Source organism: Aspergillus novofumigatus (genome assembly GCF_002847465.1).
Source record: "Aspergillus novofumigatus IBT 16806 chromosome Unknown P174scaffold_11, whole genome shotgun sequence".
NCBI lineage: Eukaryota > Fungi > Ascomycota > Eurotiomycetes > Eurotiales > Aspergillaceae > Aspergillus > Aspergillus novofumigatus.
Window position 1 is genome coordinate 273721 of NW_020194284.1, and position 21816 is coordinate 295536.

At 46.3% G+C, this 21816-nt stretch overlaps 8 protein-coding genes across 8 annotated transcripts; 4 read left to right on the top strand and 4 right to left on the bottom strand.

The window, feature by feature from the left end:
• Window positions 1–482: 482 nt before the first annotated feature.
• On the top strand, window positions 483–1100 carry P174DRAFT_464669 (uncharacterized protein; the record flags this gene model as incomplete). The annotated part of the gene is made up of 4 exons (XM_024830429.1): window positions 483–579; window positions 648–707; window positions 772–922; window positions 983–1100. The coding sequence occupies 4 exons, from the start codon at window positions 483–485 to the stop codon at window positions 1098–1100; spliced, it is 426 nt and encodes a 141-aa protein (XP_024677525.1).
• Window positions 1101–3086: 1986 nt separating this feature from the next.
• On the bottom strand, window positions 3087–5791 carry P174DRAFT_379577 (putative glycosyl hydrolase; the record flags this gene model as incomplete). Its single annotated transcript, XM_024822924.1, has 2 exons — window positions 3087–4481; window positions 4535–5791. 2 exons carry the CDS (start codon window positions 5789–5791, stop codon window positions 3087–3089), a joined length of 2652 nt encoding a protein of 883 aa, XP_024677526.1.
• A 553-nt stretch (window positions 5792–6344) lies between these two features.
• Window positions 6345–7744, top strand: P174DRAFT_446048 (class I SAM-dependent methyltransferase). Its single transcript, XM_024828483.1, has one exon. It carries the CDS (start codon window positions 6819–6821, stop codon window positions 7503–7505), a length of 687 nt encoding a protein of 228 aa, XP_024677527.1. The 5' UTR covers window positions 6345–6818; the 3' UTR covers window positions 7506–7744.
• A 118-nt stretch (window positions 7745–7862) lies between these two features.
• P174DRAFT_379587 (GIY-YIG nuclease family protein) lies at window positions 7863–9588 on the bottom strand (the record flags this gene model as incomplete). Its single annotated transcript, XM_024822926.1, has 2 exons — window positions 7863–9193; window positions 9414–9588. 2 exons carry the CDS (start codon window positions 9586–9588, stop codon window positions 7863–7865), a joined length of 1506 nt encoding a protein of 501 aa, XP_024677528.1.
• A 120-nt stretch (window positions 9589–9708) lies between these two features.
• On the bottom strand, window positions 9709–10353 carry P174DRAFT_60490 (uncharacterized protein). The gene is made up of 2 exons (XM_024832399.1): window positions 10155–10353; window positions 9709–10081 (listed from the first exon to the last, which is right to left on the bottom strand). Exons 1-2 carry the CDS (start codon window positions 10229–10231, stop codon window positions 9829–9831), a joined length of 330 nt encoding a protein of 109 aa, XP_024677529.1. The 5' UTR covers window positions 10232–10353; the 3' UTR covers window positions 9709–9828.
• A 2004-nt stretch (window positions 10354–12357) lies between these two features.
• On the top strand, window positions 12358–13846 carry P174DRAFT_446050 (Zn(II)2Cys6 transcription factor domain-containing protein). The gene is made up of 3 exons (XM_024828484.1): window positions 12358–12450; window positions 12513–13216; window positions 13279–13846. Exons 1-3 carry the CDS (start codon window positions 12382–12384, stop codon window positions 13697–13699), a joined length of 1194 nt encoding a protein of 397 aa, XP_024677530.1. The 5' UTR covers window positions 12358–12381; the 3' UTR covers window positions 13700–13846.
• A 103-nt stretch (window positions 13847–13949) lies between these two features.
• Window positions 13950–15231, bottom strand: P174DRAFT_471361 (RTA1 domain-containing protein; the record flags this gene model as incomplete). The annotated part of the gene is made up of 3 exons (XM_024830600.1): window positions 14827–15231; window positions 14513–14755; window positions 13950–14425 (listed from the first exon to the last, which is right to left on the bottom strand). The coding sequence occupies exons 1-3, from the start codon at window positions 14993–14995 to the stop codon at window positions 13950–13952; spliced, it is 888 nt and encodes a 295-aa protein (XP_024677531.1). The 5' UTR covers window positions 14996–15231.
• A 4342-nt stretch (window positions 15232–19573) lies between these two features.
• Window positions 19574–20535, top strand: P174DRAFT_60619 (uncharacterized protein). Its single transcript, XM_024832400.1, has one exon. It carries the CDS (start codon window positions 19850–19852, stop codon window positions 20438–20440), a length of 591 nt encoding a protein of 196 aa, XP_024677532.1. The 5' UTR covers window positions 19574–19849; the 3' UTR covers window positions 20441–20535.
• The last annotated feature ends 1281 nt before the right edge of the window (window positions 20536–21816 follow it).

Genomic DNA, 21816 nt, shown 5'->3' on the forward strand with positions numbered 1-21816 from the left:
GCATCAGCAATGCATAGCAAGCGCACATAGCAATTGACTGCTCAGCAATAGTATTACAATGATATTGGTCCGCGAGAATCTGGAACCGGGGGTGAAGAAGAATACTCTATATATCTGACACAGTCCCCACGGAAGACTTCCGGAGACTCGTCACCAGGCTACTTTCAGGTCAAGAGCGTCGAGTCCACATGTAGATGTGATGCTTAGCCTGGCAGGCTGCGTTTAACCTGCGGAGTTTCTCCTTAATTTGCAACCTTGTTGGACATCATTCCTTTAGATATCCTACACCGTCAAACACAGAGATTCTTCCTCAATTCTGGCTGATACCGTTGACCCACTCTCTTGAAACGAACAACGCGGCAGGTCTCCGTATGACGTCTCCATGTTGTTTCGAGAAAAGGAGACTCGTCAACCCAAAGATATAAGAATCATTAACAAACCGTCGTCCAGAGAATACCAACAGCATTCTCATCACCGCAATCATGTTTTCCAAGTCTCTGATCACCGTGCTTCTCGGCGCCACACTTGCGCTGGCTACCCTCGACCCAGCAACCTCCAACACCAAGGGCAAATGCCCTAGTACTTACAACTGCTCTCGTTAGTACTACTCTGCCATCTACCGAGTCAGATTAACTGACAGTCCACAGCCGCAAAGACCTCCAAGGCAATCCAGGCCGCGGAATGTTCCCACAACACGCGGACATCCAGTACGTACCTACCTCGCCCGCATCTCCTACGATTGCAGGCATGCGTCCTCTAATACCAAAGCAGAAACACAAACCTTTGCCGTCTTCGTCACCGATCACCAGTATGACTCCGCCCATGGAGCTCCCTACGGAACCTGCAAGGCGTACACCTGCACCGCACCCACTGCCTCGCAGATGACCGATGTCGATGAGGATTGCTGGACGTTCTTCTGGAAGTGAGTTATGGCCACAGGATGTTGCAGTATACAGAGCAGTACAAGTACTAATCCATGCAGTAACAATGGAGAGTCTTCTGGCGTCGGCACCGGTTGCATTAAGAGCCCTGATGATGGTACCTGCGGCTGCGAGAACTCGGACGGCACTTTTGTTTACGGTGGGACCAATTGCTCTTAGAGGTTGAGATTGGGCCAATGCAAGCAATCTTTGAGTGTCATAGTTGATATAGACTATTGTGGTTGTACAGCTGGCGGCTAAGATGTAGATGTGTTTTTAAATATCGCCTTCCGACATCAAAGCTTGTCAGATGAATCTAGGTTGCCAATGCTTGATCACAGAAGTAGAGTGGTCACACCATAGGAATGACGGGTTGACGACAACAGGAAATTACAAGAGGACAGTGCAAAAGCTGGGGAAATGATCTAGTCTAGTATAGTTACAAGGAATGCCAGAAATAGCTTCTTTATCTGCACATTGTCATAGAGAGTGTGAATGAATAAAGGTTATGTTATTAGGCAGTGGACAGTAGCCGCATGATTTCCTAAATACATCTCATGGAGGAAGCCCTCAGGGGTATCTCTGGACTTGTATATCATCCTTTAGGCTTCAAGTGCGTCATCTTGCCAGACACTCTAGTCATCATCACTCTGCATCACTTCGGTAAGTTAGGCGGTCCAGATCGGCTCTCTTCTACCCCATCTTGTTGGGACCTAGCGACGATCTATGACCTGTTGATGTGCTCATGATGTTATGTCCCATTTCATCTATACTAATGATGCGGATTCACTTTAATACCACAATAGAAATGCAGTTTACCAATTACTGGCTTTGCTCTATTCCAAGCTGGCTGAATCCCTTCAATCAAACATCCTGTTGTTAGGTGCATAAGCCATTTCCAAGCATTGATGCACATTAGAGTTGTTCAACTATACCTTCCAAAAAGACCACTACACCACCTAGAAACACCTTACATAGGTTGTGTAGCGCACTGGGTTGTGGATTAGGTTGTGGGTTAAGTTGCATTGTTATGTTGGATTGCATTACTTCCTGTCCGTCTCTATATCATGGTCACAAGCATGTTGGAGAGTAATATGAAGGTGTATATAGACGCCCCTTGTCTGATTTTTAGGGACAAAAGAATTGGTTTAGTTACCTTCGTGATCTATTCCATCTCCCTACAAAGATCCCATCGCCCGTTAATCGAGCCCTAATATTTTATCAGAATGTCGAAGTTATATGTTAGGTTTGTGAAACACTCATTTACTGTGCTCTGTGGCTATGCTGATGAGAACTCTACCAGAACTAGTCTGCATGACTTCTATCAGAATTATGGACGAGTATCAGACGCAGTAAGTAAAATCACACCCTTCTTCTTCTGGCATACTGCCCAATGATCTAAATTACTATAGGTTGTTATGGAAGAAGGAGAGACCGGCCGCTCTAAAGGCTTTGGTATTGTTACCTTTGGCTCAGATGATGACGCAGCTTTTGCTATGAATGCAACACATGATGCGGAGTAAGAAGCAACTTGGTGATATAGTTGGACCCTTTGCTAATAGCCTCTAGGTTTGAGGGTAGCAAACTCCATGTTAGCAAAGTTGGTGCCCGCCCGAGAGGAGGAAGGGGAGGAGAAGAATAGAAACAATAAGCCAGAAGAAGCAAAGGATCATTCAGATAGCATTTGACAAGAGGCTCATCTCAATGACTTTGCTGGTCAGTGGTATGTCATAGCGTATTGCATGAACCTGCCAACAGTAGTAAATTTAGGCATCTGAACAAATATCCTTCCTGCTTCTATTGTTAATACTGAGTACAGAGTTCCTGCATATGTTGGCTTTATTACAATCTTGTACAGCAAAAAGAGTATGTCATAATGTCTTGTCCAGGAAGGAGAACAGACTGTATATTCACCTTGCCTAGAATTCCCTGAAATCCAGTGATCCAGCGTGTCTCCAAGAGGTAGTTGTTGAAGGGGAAACTCAACAGCATGAACGCTTGGAGTGCAGCTTTGTCTTCAGGAAACCCCTTTTTTTGTTATAGTCACTTTGTTCACTGTAACACTTGACTTTATTAAACTAGGCATTGTTCATTGACTTAATAGCAAATACATCGTCCTCAACATATAGTTAACCTTTATTGAGTTTCGGACCATATTGTGGTCAATCACGACAAGATAGTTCTCTTCACATTTGCACCCGACAGTATAACCTCCCAGTCACTCCCACCTCCCGGAAATGCCGCTGTCAGGGCCACGCTCTCCCCCTTGAAGATGGTCACATAATTATCAGACCAAAACACCGGAGTGATCTCCTCCTGCGTCTCCTTGTTGATGGCTGACAGGTGCATGAACACGGCAGGGGTGGCTGAAGGATTGTTTAAGACGACCTGCACCTGGGACAGGCCGTCCCTGGCGGGCAACCGCTTCAGTGATGCAGTCACAGCAACAGTCGGCATCGACATCAGTGCCTTGTAGTCGACGTACTTTGTAACGGGAGTATAATACCAGTCAGAATTTTCCCAGTCCAGGACGTCGTTCTGAGCGGACAACCAGTATACATTGCGGCTGAGGATGGCTCCTGTATTGGGGGTTTTGAGCACCAGACGGAGAAATGCGACATCCTTGATCTGAGTAACTGCCTTGACTGGGATGACCTTCTTGGAGGCATTGGGTGTGGTGTTAACTGTGACCTCCTTGTTGAAGATCGATTTGCCATGCAGATCAACAAGGTCAACAGAGACAATGCGAGGCCTTTCCTTCTTAAGAGAGTGATTGATCAGGTAGACTGCATGCTCCTCATAGTCATATGCAACATGCTCAATCCTTGCACCGACCTTGGTCCCGAAATATGCCCCGGCAGGACTCAAATAATAGTCAAACAGCTGCCAATGCAGATTCGGCCATGCGCTATTCAACATCCAATATATGACTCCAGTGGCCGGACGAGAGGCATTCTGGCGCACAGAGAACGCTTCGAATTCTGCCCGCGTGGCCTCATAGTCCATCATCTGCACCTTGAGAAGATAATCCTCTAGGCTGACAGGGGCTCCGTACCGCGCAAAGAGAGCTTTGTTATACAGAGCACGATTATAGAAAGACGAGTCATACCGGGACATATGATACTGGTTTTTGTCCGGGTTCTTCCACAAGGAATCCAGTTCCTCTGGCGACAAGAACTTTCTCAGACTGGTCAGTTCGGGGGTTCCGACACCAGCACCCTCTTCAGACCCGAATCCGAATGCGGCACCCAGCTGGTCACCATAGAAATAATTCGGTGGTACCCAGTCATACGGGCCATCCATCTTCATACCGGACGGTCCAAGTGCCTGTGGGTATCCTCGTTTGCTGGCGGACGCAATGATCGGCACTGGCCAATCCATGCGGTGCAACGCATCGAGATAGATCTTGGTTGCACGGTCGTTGGGCCAAAAGTCCGATCCGATTAGAAAAGCCAGCATGGACGGATGAGTCTGCATCATCGCTGCTTCATGAAGCATTGAAGTATTGGCAATGGGGTAGTCCTTTTCGGTCCATTTTTCTCCGCTGGCTTCATTATTATACTGCGTTCATCAGTAGAGTATTCCTCGTCGTTGAATCAAAGGCATTGACTTACATCCCATCCCTCCCACTTGTCGCAACATTCCCATCCAGCTATAATCATCAATCCCATTTCATCGGCCAAGTCATATAATTCTGGATGCTCCTGCTTGCCCTCGAGTCGGACGGTGTTCAGTCCCATGTCGAGCATATACTGGAAGATATTCCGCACACGATTGACATCAAACCGGAGAAACAAATCAGGCCCGTATCCTCCGCCGAGAACCAGGAATGGCGATCCGTTCACTGTAAATGCGGTGTCGTTGTGAGAGTTGACATGAGACTCTACCTGGCGAATGCCAAACCGCCTTTGAAGCGCAACATCCGAAATCTCCCCCTTGCCAACTTTCGCATTGACATTGACCGTGTACAAGGGCTGAGACCCCCATTGCGCCGGCCACCACACCTTAGGCTTTTCGATCCTGACATTCATAGGGATGGTCTTTGTTTCGTGTGGTCGGATAGAGAATCCCTGGGAAAGCGCGAAACTTTCGGTGCCGGACTGGATGGTTCCCTGTACAGTACCGTTGACAGTCTCATTCTCATGGTTCGTCACGTCCACCATAACATTCACCGTGACCGGCTTCCCATCAGGCTTTCTAAAGTTGGTCAGTACACGCGGCGATGAGATCGACACAGGCCCGGTCTTTGTGATCATAACATCCCGCCATAGACCGGTGCCATTATCCGCTGGATACGGATTCCAATCCACGAACCCCTGTGCGAAATCCCGGAGATAGTTTGTTGGATATGCCTGGATGAGCAGTGCATTTGATTCAACCCGAAGGTATTCCGTAATGTCGTACGTGTGACCGCCGTACGATCCCTGCTGAACGGAGCTCGGTGCCACCAGCACCCCGTTGACGTATATATCCGCCTTGGAAGTGATGCCATGCGTGTGAAGCAAATAATGCTCTCCTTTGCGTATCTTGTTCTTGATCCGCACTTCATGTCTGTACAGCCAAGGCGCTTCGAACATGGCAGTATCACCGATTTTGGTTTCCATGTTGTTGGAATAGAACAAGGTCGTTTCATTGAAGACGCCGTTCTCGAGTAAACCAGCCATGACGGTCGCTCGCGTACCGACCTGATACCAGGAGGAGTCATCGTTCCCTGGGAGCGACCACGCAGACACGTTGGATACCGCAAGGGAAGATTGCAGTCGCCATTGACTGAGCTTGGTCGTATCCCCTGCAGTCTCGCTTATCCCGTAGACGACAGTCACCCCGAATACCGCCACATATAAACCATACAACAAGATGATCCAATCCATTTTGAACTTGATTAAAATTGTCATTACAATCAAAGCTTCCGAGAGGGGAAGAAGAGAGATATATACCATCGAGCATCAGTCTGCAGGCTGCCGGTGGAGATGTCAAAGATCTCCGGTTTCACCGTTAATTCTGCAGATCACACCGGTCCTTGCATTGAAGATCTCATTGTGGCTTGTGATAGGCTGCGACTCATGTAACCATGGTAGTTTAAATGGTAGTCAGTTGAATGACCGAATCCTGATGAGGTCAAGCGAGTGCCATTGTTACATCAGGGACTTGGGGGCCAAACAACCACGGTTGACACCGAGGCGCGTCCTCCCGAGCATAGATCTTGTTTTCCTATCAGATGTTCCGTCGATTTTCATGAGATACTGAATTTATTATGTTGTACGCAGAGTCACAGGGGAATAACTGCGAGCTGCTGCAGAATCACCTAATAATTAGGCAGCAATTAGTAAAAATTCATGATTTCCCTTTTCGGGTCTAGTGGCCCCGTCTATTTACTCTACTTACTCTACTTACTCTACTTACTCTACTTACTCTACTTACTCTACTTACTCTACTTACTCTACTTACTCTACTTACTCTACTTACTCTACTTACTCTACTTACTCTACTTACTCTACTTACTCTACTTACTCTACTTACTCTACTTACTCTACTTACTCTACTTACTCTACTTACTACTATATACCTGCTTCTATATCTTTTATCTTGCTATACTACCATATCCCATCGCTATATACTATCTATTCATCGCTTCCTAGGGATCGTTATCATCCCACCTCCGACCTGAGATAGGCCATTACCCATTACTACTCTAAACCAAAGGAAAAAGCAGCCCGTGGGGAATCCTCCGCGAAGAGAATCACGGATGACGGATCAGAGTCTAGCCTAATGGAGACCCCGCATTCCTATTATGACTCCTCTTTCTGCTGTATTTATAGCTCCTCTTCCTGCTCGGAACACAGCTTAAAGCTCTCAATCACTCACCCAAAAATTGATTAACATATACTGCAGTCACAAATGGCTTCATCATCTCCAACTCTAAAAGAAAATATTAAAAAGGCCTACGACAACGTAGCTGTCAAGTACGCAGAATGGACAAAATCAAGCTATCCAACCCGCGTCGAATATCTCCAGAAGCTACTCGCATACCTTCCGCCCTCACCCGTCGAGAAGTCGGTTCTTGAGTTGGGCTGTGGCTCTGGCCAACCTTGCACTGCGATCCTTGCTTCAATCCCTGGCATGAAAGTCACAGCAAACGATATCTCACCGGTGCAGCTCACCCTTGCCAGAGAGCATCTCCCTTCTACGAACGTGTCTCTTGTTGAGGGAGATATGATGGAGCTGTCATTTGAAGACAACAGTTTCGACGCCGTGATTGGCATGTATTCGATCCTCCACCTGCCGAAGGAGGAACAAGTGACTCTATTAGAAAGGATATACAAGTGGCTGAAGCCTGGGGCATTGTTTCTGGGGAGCTTTGCGGCAGGCCTTGAGGGTGAGGACTTGGTTGATAAGAATTGGCTGGATGGGAAGGATGGCGAGATGTTCTGGAGTGGCTGGGGAGAAGCGAAGACCTGTGAGATTGTGTCTTCAATCGGATTTGAGCTGGTTCTCAGGGAGGTTGTCGCTGAGATTGAGGAAGAGAAAGGAGAAGGAAGGGAAATCCCCTTTTTATGGGTCCTGGGGAAGAAGGCGGATAATTGAGCAGGCGATGATAGTTCGTCTTACCTTTCTACGGCCTTCCGGAACGATGATTGTCCTGGGGTGTGGCAACTATTTAATAGGAAACTTCAACGGCTCCATTAAGCTTGGCGACTGCTCAAGGGAACATGGTACGACTCAATCCAAGCAAGCTTCCAAGGAACAGTAGAAGAGAATAGATTGGAAGATTAGAACATTCTCTGGACGAACTATTCGCTATAAGAGCACAGGATTCGATTTTACATTGATTGTACAGAGATTCTCGTAAGGATAGGTTGGCTCTTCTCGAGCTACAATGACGTATTTGTGTCTATTTGGACCGTAGAGCATAAAGGTAGAGAAGGATCTGGCCTGTAGGTTTCAACGAACATCGCTCTTTCGTCGTTTCGTGCCGGCTTTTGGGCTGCTTTTACCAACTGTCCTTTTTGCGCGCTCCGGAGTCAAGAACGGTTTGGGGCCGTTGTGGTTCGGTATTTCAGACATTTCAGGGAGATTAGGGGCACTTTGATGGCCTCTGGGAGTATTTGAGATATCGTTCGCTCCGTGAATGCTGACCGAGCGCTTCTTAGAGGGAGGTTCGTGTTCATCCGGCATCTCTCTTTCACTGACTATTTCGGTGAGGATCTTGTGTCCTGGCGAATTCGAAGCTCTCCTGGTAGCCTTCTTGCGCGGTGACTGGGGAATGGTTTGGGCTTTTAGAGTGTCGCTCAATTCGCTCGTGATCCTCCAATGGGCAAAAAAGCAAGGCATGGCATAGTACAGAATGGATTCCCAAGGAGCGTTGCTCGAGAGCCAGAGCTGGAGCATTAACAACAAAAGCAAATGCAAGAGAGTCGTCGGGGCCCACAAGAAAGCGGTTAGGCGTTTCATTCTCTCGCAGACGTCAACGAGAATTAAAGTGCGATTCCCAAGGGCCAGCCACATCAAGGACATGACTTGACGGAGAAACTCCCAGCGAATCCTCATGTGACATTCGTACTCGAAATAATCAAAGTCTGTCACCTGCGTCCATGCTTTCAAGCGTAGCCGGAGACATGCTTGACATGAGCTGGAACCAATGTCCCTGGCGGAGCGACATTGAGTACTAGGGCACCTGGGATGTCTAAATGCTTTCCCTCCAAGAAGACGAAGTCTATCTTTCCAGAAAGGAGAAAGTTGGAGGTCCTCGTCATATGGGTTGCCCTGCAGCCAGTCGGACCAGCAGTTGAGGATTTCTAAGGCCTCCTTCACTCTTCCAGTAAAGTATTCTCTGTGGGGCGTACCGCAAGAGCAATCGAATAAATACTTCACATTGGCGAGTTCAGCGTGCGCCAGCGATTCCAAACGACCGTACCAAGGAACTGACTGCCCCCGGGGCAGCATATCGAGCACTGTGAAGTTGGGATGTTTGCATTTACTTTGATGCACTTTTTCGCGCTCCCCTGGATTTTCAGATTTCCCCAGTTTGAAATATCCCGCCTCATCGCTCGGATCCGCGAATAGATAGGCATATCCTCGCCTTTGTCCTTCTGCTTCCGCGGTCTTCAGGATAACCTCCTTGATTTTGGTTTCTAGCGTCCAAATCGGCATTGGTCGCACAGAGGCCGACGGAGTACCTTCGAGACATCGTCCGGTGCCACAGCTTTCTGGAGAAGCACCGCCATTTGGAGCATCCACTGGTAATTCGAGAAGCCTATGAGGCGTGTCGTCCGCTGTAGCATTGAGATCTTATTAGTGCACTGCCAGATGATGACTTGGCTCGACAAGGATCCCCACCCAGGTCGCTAATATTTATATCCGATTCTCTGGTATTCTCGACTTCATTCAGCGTTTCCATGTTGGCATGTCCACCAGAAGGAGATGCGTCTCGATTATGGCGTCGGATTCTTTGCGGTTGGAATTTGGCCGAACTCCGAGGGGATGGCGATGGACTATTGTCGGATAGCTGACGAACAAATCCACGAAGCGCCTCCGTATCCGAGGCATCCGATTCATCAGAATCGGATATAAGTATGGGGTTCTCGATAGAATTTCCCGATTCTGGCGGTGTTACCAGAATAGGATACAAAGCAGTTGAGGGTGGGGTCGCTGGTGTTTCGTCGGACATGATGGATGGTTATTTGCCGTTTACTTGAAAATGAAAGAAATCAAGCTTCCGGAACCAGCGCTCGAGAGACGGGAGGAATATATGCGTCCAGCTGTGCCACACAATCCCATCTCCATACCTTTCAAAAGTACCACGACCCCTGACAGGGTTATGAACCGCCCATAGAGCAGGGCAGCCTCGATGCATGCACCGCCCGGGTGTGGCTTTCACACCGGTCTAAACCAGCCTGGGGTCGCCATTTCAGGCCATCATGTCGCTATCAGCCTTGGGGACTTTTAGGACGAAAACCCTTGTCGCCAGCCGCAGTAGGTAGAATATATATAGGGTCATGCGCCACACGAGCGTTCGTGTGAAATGAGAGTTCATGGTTAGTGTGTTGGCGCTACTGCATGTACACTGCCCCGCGTGTTTCGAATTGACAGGGGTTGGTTCTTTTTTTGTCGCTAATGCTTGCCGGTTCAGAGGCTGGAGCGCAATTTGAGGTATTCCTGCTGTAGTGACATGCATGTTATTCCAGGCAGCACTAATTTCTGAAGGCAGTGTGGCCTGGAAGGGAAGGCACTTATCTTGGGTAAATTAGTTTCTGATATCGTGCCTTGCAGTCGGGTTGAGAGTCTTCCACGGTGAAAATGAAGGATATCATGGGATGAACCCCTCAGGATGTACTATCTATCGGAATTGCAAACCTTTTAGAACGGTATACAATTTGTTATGTAGTCTATAGTTCAGCCGCGGATCCCTCCGTAGCCAGAGATGCCCGGTCAGAGATCTATGGCGATGTCTGCAACTGAGTCATTGAAAAAGCGGGGATCCTCCCTTCAAGTCCGGCATTGAGCAATCAAGATTAGGATGTCATAAGACATGCACGTTGGATCCAATGTATTGAGTTAATGCTTAATGCAGTTGAACGGCGCGGAGATGGAGGGCGTTGGGTTGGAAGGAGATTGACAGGAGTTGTTACAAGTGGAAATAAGTACGGAAAGTAGCTTACCTAGGTACCTGTCAATAGTCTGGTTATCTACAAGTAACGTAATTCCCAGACGAGCCGGACACCCGGGCCAGCTGGACACCCCCATCAAATTTTAATGTGTTTGAATTTGATGCTATCTACACAGCTACTATGCTATGCAAATCATATTAAACCTTTTAAAATTTAGTGGGTTAAGAGGGAATGATCCTATTAGTAATACTATTATTAAGAAAGCAGGAAATTTAAAGTATTTATCACACTGCATAGATATTTAATGTGCCTACATCTCCCCTCTATAGTTAACTTTATAGATGCTAATATTGAATTAAAAAATATGTAAATAACTATTAGCTCCTAGAGCACTGCCCCCTTCCCAGAATGCCATATTATCTGAATACCACCCCTTTCTAGTATGGCGCTGTCTGTATCTCCTCTTATCTTACCCTATTCAGCTTCCGAGTCACTGATAGCTTAACCTATTTTAGTAACCATTACTATGTTAGTGTCTCAGCTATGCACATCTCCCTTGTCCATGCGCACCCTATTATGTGTGGCCACTATTGGGCCTTGGGCCTGTGAGATCAAATACTCTCGATTGACTCGCCTAAAAAGCTCAACCAGTGGAATGACGACCTCTTATTCGACGTATTGTTGATGGGGACCGTGCTCATAATCATGATAAGTAGAGTCAATTCCTGAATGTGCACAGTGGATAACCAAGCAAGTTGCCTTCTCCATCAAACATTACAACGAATATAACAGCATACCCAATTGCTACTTTTAAATGGTCATTTGAATCGACGACACTCGCATGACGATATCTTCCCAGTTTATATACTTCAGTCTCCTCTGTCTTCAGCTGAACCCGTTGATCTCATAGATTGTCAACAGCAAAAGCAGGAGAACATGGCCTCCCTCATGGTTTAAGCTGCACGATTTCAGACGCAGTGGCTGCCACCAGAACAGCGGTAGCCACCAGTTTGTTCTATCCAGCGATAGCCTATGACATAGACCCCTATTTCCCGCAATTCTGCCTGCGCTTGCTGCTCTCGGCGGCGGTTTCGTTCTATTTGCTCTCTGTTTGCGGATTTCTCCAGTTCTTCCTGTGCCCTTCCAATCTAGATCATGTTACAGGCAGGCGTGCACATGGCGGACCCTGGTCTCCTCATAGCCACTTTGCCATGCTTCTGCCAGTATCTGAACTACATTGTCCTCAGCTTCCTTGATTTCCGAAGAGCTTTGCCTGGTTGGCTTCGTCGTCTTTCAATTCGGATATTCCTTATGTCGAGCTCAGGCGGCGGCCGGGAAGTAAAACGGAGCGCAGAAGAGACGCCCTCGGCATGCGATAATTTCCGTTCGGTTGATCCCGCAGCTCGAGGGCTACGCAGCAGGTCCTTCCGATTGGAAGTACCAGTTAGGCCTGTTGTTTCCTGAGTACTAGCTGTTAGAATCTAGGGGACGCGAGGAGATTGAGAGGTGCATAAGGTGGTAAGTTTGAGGCGAAGGGATCCATCTAAGCTATGGAGCCCATCTGGGCCGTATGACCAGATGGAGACAAATCTATCAAACACTAGTATCGCTAGTTATCAAGAAATTTTCATCACTGGATTCCTTAGCTTGAGAAAGGTTGCCTCTCTCTGTGCTGTGCTCGCAATCTAAAATCGGTAGTATAATAGCCATAGAAAGTCATCGGCCAAACACTTCCTTCATATGTGGCAGGCGGTGAGTGAATATTGCTGCAGGCTGCAGCAACACTTTTCTCCGCGTCACAGGATCTTGTTTGCAGCTGCTAGACTACTGTCCATTGCAAACTGGGACAAATCATGCCATCCCGAAGGTCTCATACAAAGTCCCGTAACGGATGCGGAGAATGTAAGAGGCGAAGAGTAAAGGTTGTTGGTTTCTCACTCCGCGTTCATATTCTCTTGGTTAGCTGACGAGGGTCGTTCCGCAGTGCAATGAACAGTATCCTTGCCACAACTGTCTCAAAAACAACAGTGACTGCATCTACGGGGCATATTTCGGGCAGTCAAAAGCCCAGGCTGCCTTTACTCATAATTCACTCTCTCCGGGCCCAAAAGGACTCCCCACCTTCCCCAGGATGGACTCCGTTAGCACAGCTGTAGACAGCTCGTCTTTCACTTTTTTTAGTGGGGCAAATTCCTGGCTCCAAGATCTTGAGCTGATGCATCACTTCAGCACCGTTGTCTACAAGACGCTCGCCAGTCGCAAAGCAGTCCATGATGTCTGGGGTATTGCTCTCCCGCGGGAGGCTTATTCGTGCGAGTGCCTCATGCATGGTCTACTCGCACTATCGGCATCACACCTTGCCACACTCAGTTCCCAAAGAGTGGCTCACTATACGAACCTATCGGCATCTCATCTGCATAGGTCTCTTTGTCTTTTCAGAGTGGTGCTTGCTGATATCTCGGTCGTCAACTGCATCCCGGCATTTGCTCTGTCGTCACTTCTCGTCATACAGGTTTGTGCACAGCCGATATTGGATAAATCCAGGCCCACCGTCGAAAAACTCATAAAGTTGTTCAACATGTGTCGCGGGGTTGGGACTATTCTTGCGCCATACGGTGCAAATATCCAGCAGAGCTCTCTAAGCTCCTTGCTTCATGATGACTATAACTTCTTTAACAAGCTACAAAGGTACCGCCTACAGATCATCCATAATACGGTGTTTATTGGAACGCAAAATAACATTTTCGAAGATCAAAAGATATCCATCCAACAAATTCCCAAGTCTCACCTCTTGCGCGGCTAAGAGACTTGATAAAGGGTCAGACCCTCAATCATTGGGAAGAAAGCGTGTACTTCGATGCCCTGAGCCAGCTAGAGATCTCATTTGATTTTATACAAGCGGCTAAGAATCCGTTGGAATGGGGGATGGCCTTTGTTTGGCCTGTCCTGCTTAAAAAGGAGTTTCTCAATCTTCTCGGACAACTCAGGCCTCTTTCCCTAGTGATGCTCTCACACTACTGCGTACTTTTGTATCATTTTGACCACCTTTGGTTCTTGAATGGCTGGGCTAAGGCTCTTCTTACGGAGATCGGGGATACTCTGACCTTGGAGCTACAGATGTGGATTGATTGGCCTAGGGAAGTGTGCGGTTTGAGGCATCCGCGAGTTTAAGAAACTGGGCATATTAATTGTGGCAGTTGGCTTCTACCCACTCACAATTCGCTGGCTGGATGGACTAAGTCTGAAGGAAAGCTACGTACAATATTTGGACCAGGGATACAGAACTTTGTTTAGCAACAGTTTGAGTGTCGATTGGAAGCAACCAAATTTACATGCTATTCCCCCCTCCCTCATCCGCCAAACAGAAAAAGGGACAGTCTCTAACGCTCCCGCACCACCTCCACCCGAAGTTGAACGTAAATCAGCCCATGTTTTCCAACTGCGTCTGTGGTACCGATCTCAAACTCTCCATCGAACCCTGACGATGTTTATAATCACCAGCCAATATTACCGATGGGTGAAGAACATTCATCGTGACCATGGCAAAAACCATCAATGTCGCATCAAACACATACATGAATGCCTCGTGGCCAATCAAATACCCATCATTTCCCTGCGCATACTCAACAAGGCGGAAGATCGATCGTATCAGAATCAGCGCGCTAGCAATATACAGTCCCCAAAGAGCGGACTCCCAGCTGCGAAACGTCGCTTGATTGGAGCTCCCTCCCAGTTGCAGAGCTCGTTGTGTTGGATTCAAGCGGATACGTCTATGAAAGGTCGCCGAGGTAAGCACGAAAATTGTGAAGAAGACGAGTTGCACGCAGAGACCGCCAATCGTGATGTGTTCACCCGTAGTTCTGGCACTAAGGCTACTACTAGCCATGGTCGCACCACCTTTATTCTAGATTAGTAAACATTTTTTTGTCCAATTTATATATCAAGAAGAATGAGAATAGTGAGCAGCGAAAGCAGTGAGCATACCTGCTGCCTGCGCCACAAATGCAATGACATCACCCGTCACAAATATACCAGTCAGCCATTGTACTGGGACCAGACTGAAGTGTTCGGCATGCAGATAGTGAATAATTCTACCGAGGACCATATATATAGACGCGGCATAGAGTGCTGGAGCTAGCAAAATAAGAATTGCTTGAACAGAATAGATAGGGACGTTTCCCATGTTTGAATGCGCTGCTGCTCTGGCTGCATATCCTATTATCTGGACTATGGCCATGATGGGATTTGTTCAGCGGGGCATCCCAGGGCACAATAGAAACTTTGCTTAAGTTACTTACAGATTCCACCGAGAACAAATGCAACGAAATACCAGGATTTGTTTCTGGCTAGTTGGTAGAGATGATAGGCAGTCGTTATGGTGAATAAGACGATGAAGATAACAGCCGCTGCAATAGAAGGCGTATATTGGTAAAATTTGAGGCCAGCTTCGCCGCTAGAGTCGCTCATGGTATAGATCTTGATGCAAACCACACCACGAAAGGAAAGATAGAACGAAAACGCTACGAAGTGCGTGTAGTAAAGGGGGGTTATCGAATCTCAAGTAGAACAGAATAAGAGCCTAGGCAACTGCACGGGGATATAACTGCCTCCTTAAATACAACAGCACATTTCGCACAAGACAGCACACCTACAAAATTCCATGAATAAGCCATAGCCAGCGAGTATGTCCATCTAAGTACTTACTATACCTGCTGGTCGCATTAGGAAAAGGTCTCGTACTCTAGTAGTTGAGTTAACCTAATATAGATTAGTGTACGAAGTTACGAATGTGGATCCAGCGGAGACAAACCACCCCTGCAAATTGTTAGATGCTGCTATCTTCCGCTCAATAGACGCGGAATTGGAAACGACCTGGTTCGCACGGGGCGCCCCGTGGGACTCTTCACCCACCCAGCCAATCAGTGACTTTGAAGAATTGGCCGCATCATCTGCCTGGGCCCTTGTCTATCTACAAAGAGAGACGACAAAAACTGGCTTACAATCTGAGATCTAAAGTAGACAGCAGAGGAAGCCTAATAGTACTCCTCCTATATCAATAAGAATGTAATGAACTCCTATAATTTATTATTTACTACTTTCTACCTCCTGTCCGTGTTTGCATGGAAGAGAGCTATAAAAAATTCATTAACAATATCTAGCTTAGTAAAATTGTCAATGCAGACTGGTTCAATCCTCCTATGTTGCTTGACAGAAAACTCCCTTTCCTTAGGATATGCATAAACAGGATGTCTGCTGCTGTTCCCAGCCGGATCTTGATTCTAGTAACTCGAGTCGCATAACCGAACCGCAAAAATCGAACCCAAACCTCAACGAACTCGCAGCGGTGCGGGGTTGGGGCAAGCCTAGGGAATTGCTTCAGGTTCGGTTTCTCTACCCCAGAACCATTTTGGGTTCAGTTAAAACCGCCGGTTACGGTTTTTGCGGTTTTATCGGATTAGGTTAACCAACCTGCACTGTTTTACCTAGAAATCATTAAATTTAAGATATTTTTAAATGATATTAATATCACTAGATAGCCTTTGATTTAGGCTATCTAGTGATATTAATATCAATTTAAAATATCTGGTGGTTGCTGAGATATAAGGGAATAATCATCTCTGTCATAGGTTGGTATGAAAGTGGTGCGGAGAGATATATATATATAAGGATTAACAACCACTATAGTTTTTTAGCCACCACCCATTCAAACCTATAGATATCGAACTCATATTTTAGATCTAGATTACTATGATGATAATTACCATATATTCCATATAAAAATATTATTTTATATAAGCATGCTCGATAGGGGCGCCAGAGGGGTCCCCGAAGGGGGCCCCGTGGGGAATGGTAAGGGTTAAAACAGCCAAAATTAGCAGTTTAACCAACCCGAAACCGAACCGAATCTAACCATGGTTAGTTAGTATAGGCCTAGCTATACCTAGGTAGGCCAAGCAGCGGGTTTTTGTGGTTAAACTGCAACCAAATCACATTGGGTTCGATTTGGTTGTGATTTCTAAATTTTGAACCCGAAACCGCAGCGGTTCGGTGCCAACTAGGCTTAAACCCGCCCGAACCCGCACCAAATGCAACTCTACTTAAGAGATTTAGAAGTGAGATGGGCACTATTATAGAATCTCTATATAGTGCCCCATCCCAAGAGGCTCTTAAGAGATTTAGAAGCGAGGTGGGTGCTATTATAGAATCTCTATACAGCACATTATCATTAAATTCCATTATTACTCCTGAGAGCAATGTAGACTACTCTAATTCATAAGGGAACCATAGCATTGTTATAGAGAGTTAGTCTTAAGGTAAGAGCACTGCCAGAACTAGATCTCCTACATCTCCCTATCCTAAGTGCCTTGTCCATAGCCTGCAAGAACTATCTCCAGACTCTAGTTGATAGTATTTGTACAGCACTCTTCCTGCTTGCGGCTATTTACTAATAGATCAAACTGGGCGTGTAAACAGCTACCCTTATACATAATAAGAGACCAATATATGTAGATGGTATATGTTCAGGTGGTACCTAGCTAATTAATTATAATAAGCACACTGTAAGGAAGTAGCATTCTAGGCAGCTACTAACCACAATACCAAAAAGGTTCCAATGATGATTCCCCTTGGAATCATCAAGCCTAGAACATGCTTATATACCACCAACCCCCCTAGGCTGTCTGCCCCCATGACACACACAGACAACTCCCCACAAGGCTTTGGAAGAGAATGAAGTTAGTATACCAGAGGGGCTGAATTCCTGAAAGAGGAAATATGAATGCTCTGCTCTATCCTCCATGCCCATATAAAGGTCCTTAAGGCTAAGAATTGATTGGAAGACATGATATTGACGGCTTGGGTTTTATATTTCTGTATAATCTTCTATTAGTTTCCTATTTTACTTTCTTTTGTGCGAAGCTGCTCTTGCTCTTTAAAAAAAAAAAAAAATTTCTAGAGGCCTGGTTGGGTTAGACAGAAATGTGAAGATATAACTAGATTCCCTAAGTTATATTCTAACATAGACATCAGCATCATATAGCTCACTATACTTATATGCTTTCTTCATGAGGCCTATCTTACAGTAATTCTTTTTTTACTAGGCAGATTTTCTGGGTGATAATATGACCCAACATGGTCGTGTGGTATTCATGTTTCTCATTACGTAGACCACATTCTTTGTTCTTTATTTTCCCACGCTCGTTAATTTTTTCGATACTGCATATCAGAGAAGGCTGCAAATCCTGTAAACGCCGAAGAGTCAAGGTTTGCTATATTGGTCGTCCGCCTTCGTCTCCTCATCTGCTCATCTCCCCAGCCTTCTTCACTTATTGTACAATTGCCCTCATCAGATGGATATAGCTCCTAATTTCCAAATGCAGCTTTCAGTACACCCCTAGAGTCTCATTTGAGTATATGAATAAAGTGAAAATCGTACAGATAGAATGCCTACTCTCTCTTCGACTGCAGCTTCATTTTCTGGATTGCATATCATCTCGGATCAGAAGCACCGCCGAGGAACTGGAGGGTAATAACTGTGGGTTGGATATGATTATCGTCTTTGCCGTCATATGCGGTGATCTGGACTACAGAGCCTTCAATATGGCGAAGCGGAGTCGTTACAGGCTCTGCAATACGAGCACCGTTTGGGAAATGGAAATTGAGCGTGATTTCTCTAGGTACCGGAATTATTTCAATAACTGGTCGGTTGAAAACAGTGTCGACCATAGTATACCCGGTCTTTCCTACCGAAAATGCAAAGCCATATCCGGCGATGTCCCCCTTCCAAGAGAGTTCAACCTTTGAATGGCCTTGGAAGAGAGAGAGTCCAGTTGTGTAAATAGTTCTGGTGTTTCCAGGAGTTTGAATCGTAACTGGGCTGGTGGGTTTAATAGAACTCATGTTTTCAAGAGATTTTAATGGTAGCTTGAATAAGTTCTAGGTCAGACAGTAGCTGCTCGCGAATGAAGATGTTATAAGGAGAGCTCTGGACATATGAGTGCTGGTGCCTTCTTTTAAAACAAGACAAAATTGACAGCTCGAATATAAGTGGTAGTCCGCTTGGGATCCTATTTCCCCTCATTTGATTGAGAACGCCAGATCTTGATTGGTTGGCGTACACTGGTGCTGAAAGCCAGCTGAATACACCACCCTTGGACATTTATGCATGGGACAAGAATCATCATACGCTGCAGGTTACATCTACTCAGCCAGCCTTCTTTGCACGATTCATCTTACCGCACGCTTGGCACACTTTGGCCCCATAACCATTCGCGGATGATTTTCCGGTGGTCCCTTCTTCCTGGACTATGTTTGTGTATATGTGTGCGTATACACCTGGTTCTCAACATTTATAGTCATTGAATTGGAAACTGGAAGGTGTCTGATGGATCATCCGGCCGTCGTCGTGGTTAAATTGAAAACAAACAAACAGAGGAACAAAGAACTTGAACAAAGACGATCCATGGTCTAATCTGTTACCTGAAGAATCCTCCCAGGTCTCAAGGTCTCCAGTTGGGCCATGTAAACCTTATAATCCGAGACAAGATGATTCCTGGGTACGATTGACATGGGATGACACGTTAAGGGAAGCAAACGACCTGGAACAAATGACCCTGACATTAACTGATCCGGAGCCCACTCCAGAGAGACGGAATTCGCAGAGTCAGTTTGATTGAGGAGGCGCACGACATATAAAGCATCATTGGGGAGATTCCATCATATTAGACGGTGGAAGTCGGGTCAGTTAGCATCGAGTCGTAAGAAGCATCTAATTAAGATCCTGAACACTAAAACGTACAGTACAGGCTCCATTATACTCCTTGCAGAAATATCCCGATGGAGACCAACAGTCGTAATGCAAGATGCCATGAAGATCATCGTCGAAATACGACCATCGAAACCAGGAGTTGACGATTCCCCGATATATCTAAAATAAGCTGCGCACTCAGTCCCACCAGTGTGCTCAGAACGAGACCAACCAATGATTGCATTTGCATTCAGTGTAGGAAGAATCTGCTCAAGAGCAAAAGAGATATCTCGACAGACGAACAACCTTCAAACTCGATAGACGGCAGGGGCACATTAGCCCTTATTGACAGATCCAAAAATCGCCAATGTCATGTCCTAATGGACAATCACAAATACGGTGCCATTCGCCTTTGAATGATATGCTGCCTATAGCACCAGTCACCTATTAAATGACGTAACCTTAGCCCTTACATGCATAAATGTGATTTTGGTGAAGGTTAGCACTTACGCATCGTGCTGGGACATTCGTTATAATATCTTGGACAGGAGCAGCCATTGCCGCGGTAGTCATGGATGCAACTAAGATTAAGAAGGATTTCATGTCTTCCGAATCTTCAGAATATAACAGGCTTTCAATGTTGGGAAAATGTGTGTGTGGAGCAAGTGTGTTCCAATAATTCCACCTCAGGGTGCCTGTCGATGTTAAGGATAAGACTTCTTGAGAGACCAGAGATGAGATACATTAAGGTTCAAGACGGCCAGAGATGGTATGCACCATTTTATAGTCGGACCACCATGCTCGTTGCTTGGTATGTGATCTTTTTGGCTTCGCTGCATGCTTTGAGAAACGGACACGCCGATGTTTGCTCACTATTGGAAGCAACCAGAAACAACATGGCCAATCAGGAACTACAGGTAAGCCAACATGTTAATGATGAGACTAAGGAAGATGGATTTATCCCTATTTGCCGAGGAGTCTTCACTTCTATTGGTTACAGGTCCACTGCTTGCTCGCACCAGCTGGGAAGTAAGGCTCATGATGGTCACATGGACACACCTCATCGTCAACTCTTCAGGTCAGTGGAACATTGCACTGTAGGGCAAACTCAGCCAGCCTCATGGAGTCATGAGGTCTCATCCATCGCCTATTTTGTGGGTTCGTAACGGATAATTAATTTTGGCGTGGATGGATAGGCCGCTGCGGCCCAGAGTGACTTAGTAAACACATCAAGTAAAGCAGTATATAGAAAGAAGATCATATTTCAGACAACCCCCGTCCAAGCAGCGGAGCGCCGTAGTTCTGGCCTTCGGATGTATGGAAAAGATTCGGCCCGAGAACCCGCCGCGAGATAGGATCGACCAATGTGGATAATGACGTCAACTATGTCTAGCAAGTGACAGGTGAGGTGAGAATGCAGGCAACGTGACTAACACCAAGTTGGCAACGGATAACTACAAAGCCAATGACACTTTTTACAGGTGGCTTCATTCTGCATCTATCCTGGTGGTAGATCTAGACTCTCAAAGCATGAGGTTTAACTAACCACAATACTACTTCAGGCTTCATACAGCAAGCCAAGATGCAGCTAAAGCAGTACTCATGTACCAGCTTACTTTTGTGAAAGTGGAACGAACTTCTGTTTCAACTGCTCTGTCATCATAGTGTCGCAATGGCGTGCCAATAGCAGGTGTGGTTATAATCAATTATCAGAGGGGAGAGGAGCTTTCTACTATTAAACAGGGCACCCAAGTGTCAGCGGAATGAGGCCTGATAAGACACTGCAGTTTGAATACGCCCGGCGGACTGAACAGGGTCTAAAGGGAAGCACATCACAGATACGAGACCACCTCGAGTCTCATTTACAACGCATGGAACAAACTCAGTGTCAACCAAACCATTCCTAGTGACTCCCTTGGATTACTTAGGGAGCGTTTGGCTATAACCTTCGCACCCAAACTTACGGAGCAACGAAGGAATGGCTGGCGTCGAAACCTGGATATATGGCACAACATCAACGGAAGAAGGCTCGGAAAATCTATTTGGAGATTCTGGAGAAAGACCCAAACATCTTTCCTTCCTTTTATCCTGGGCTGTTTCCCATAGAGCTTGCTTATCCTTTGATATCTCAAGCTTTCTTGCACGGCACCAAAGTCAAGGAAGGCATTTCCTCAGCAACAATGCCAAACCAATCCTCTGGGGTCTCGCAAAGAAACCTGACATTGATGACTCCCTCAATTTCAGGAAGTCGATGCATGACATTTTCCAACTGTCTCCTCCAGCGACTGAAGCAGAAGGCAAGAAAAATTATTCGTGCATCTAAGCACTCTCCCCGCAATCCGCAATGCACTCGGTGATGTTATCTTTGACGCAATTGAAGTTATTGAACGTTCCCCTACACAATGACAGTGAGAGCCAAAACTAAATAGATCGGTTGTCTCTTTAGCACCATGTCAATACAGAACACATACGTGTCCCTAGGTTGGCACTTAGTACTGTGACCCATAGTGCGCTCAACTTTCGCTGCAAATCTTCTATCTTC

Excerpts from the sequence above, each read along its gene's own strand:
- P174DRAFT_446048 (XM_024828483.1), top strand. The coding sequence starts at position 6,819 with ATGGCTTCATCATCTCCAACTCTAAAAGAAAATATTAAAAAGGCCTAC.
- P174DRAFT_60490 (XM_024832399.1), bottom strand. The coding sequence starts at position 10,231 with ATGATATCCTTCATTTTCACCGTGGAAGACTCTCAACCCGACTGCAAG. Across the intron at positions 10,082-10,154 it reads CAGAAACTAATTTACCCAAG|AGCAGGAATACCTCAAATTG; the intron begins ATAAGTGCCTTC and ends GCATGTCACTAC.
- P174DRAFT_446050 (XM_024828484.1), top strand. The coding sequence starts at position 12,382 with ATGCCATCCCGAAGGTCTCATACAAAGTCCCGTAACGGATGCGGAGAA. Across the intron at positions 12,451-12,512 it reads GTAAGAGGCGAAGAGTAAAG|TGCAATGAACAGTATCCTTG; the intron begins GTTGTTGGTTTC and ends GTCGTTCCGCAG. Across the intron at positions 13,217-13,278 it reads TTCTTTAACAAGCTACAAAG|ATCAAAAGATATCCATCCAA; the intron begins GTACCGCCTACA and ends ACATTTTCGAAG.
- P174DRAFT_60619 (XM_024832400.1), top strand. The coding sequence starts at position 19,850 with ATGCAACTAAGATTAAGAAGGATTTCATGTCTTCCGAATCTTCAGAAT.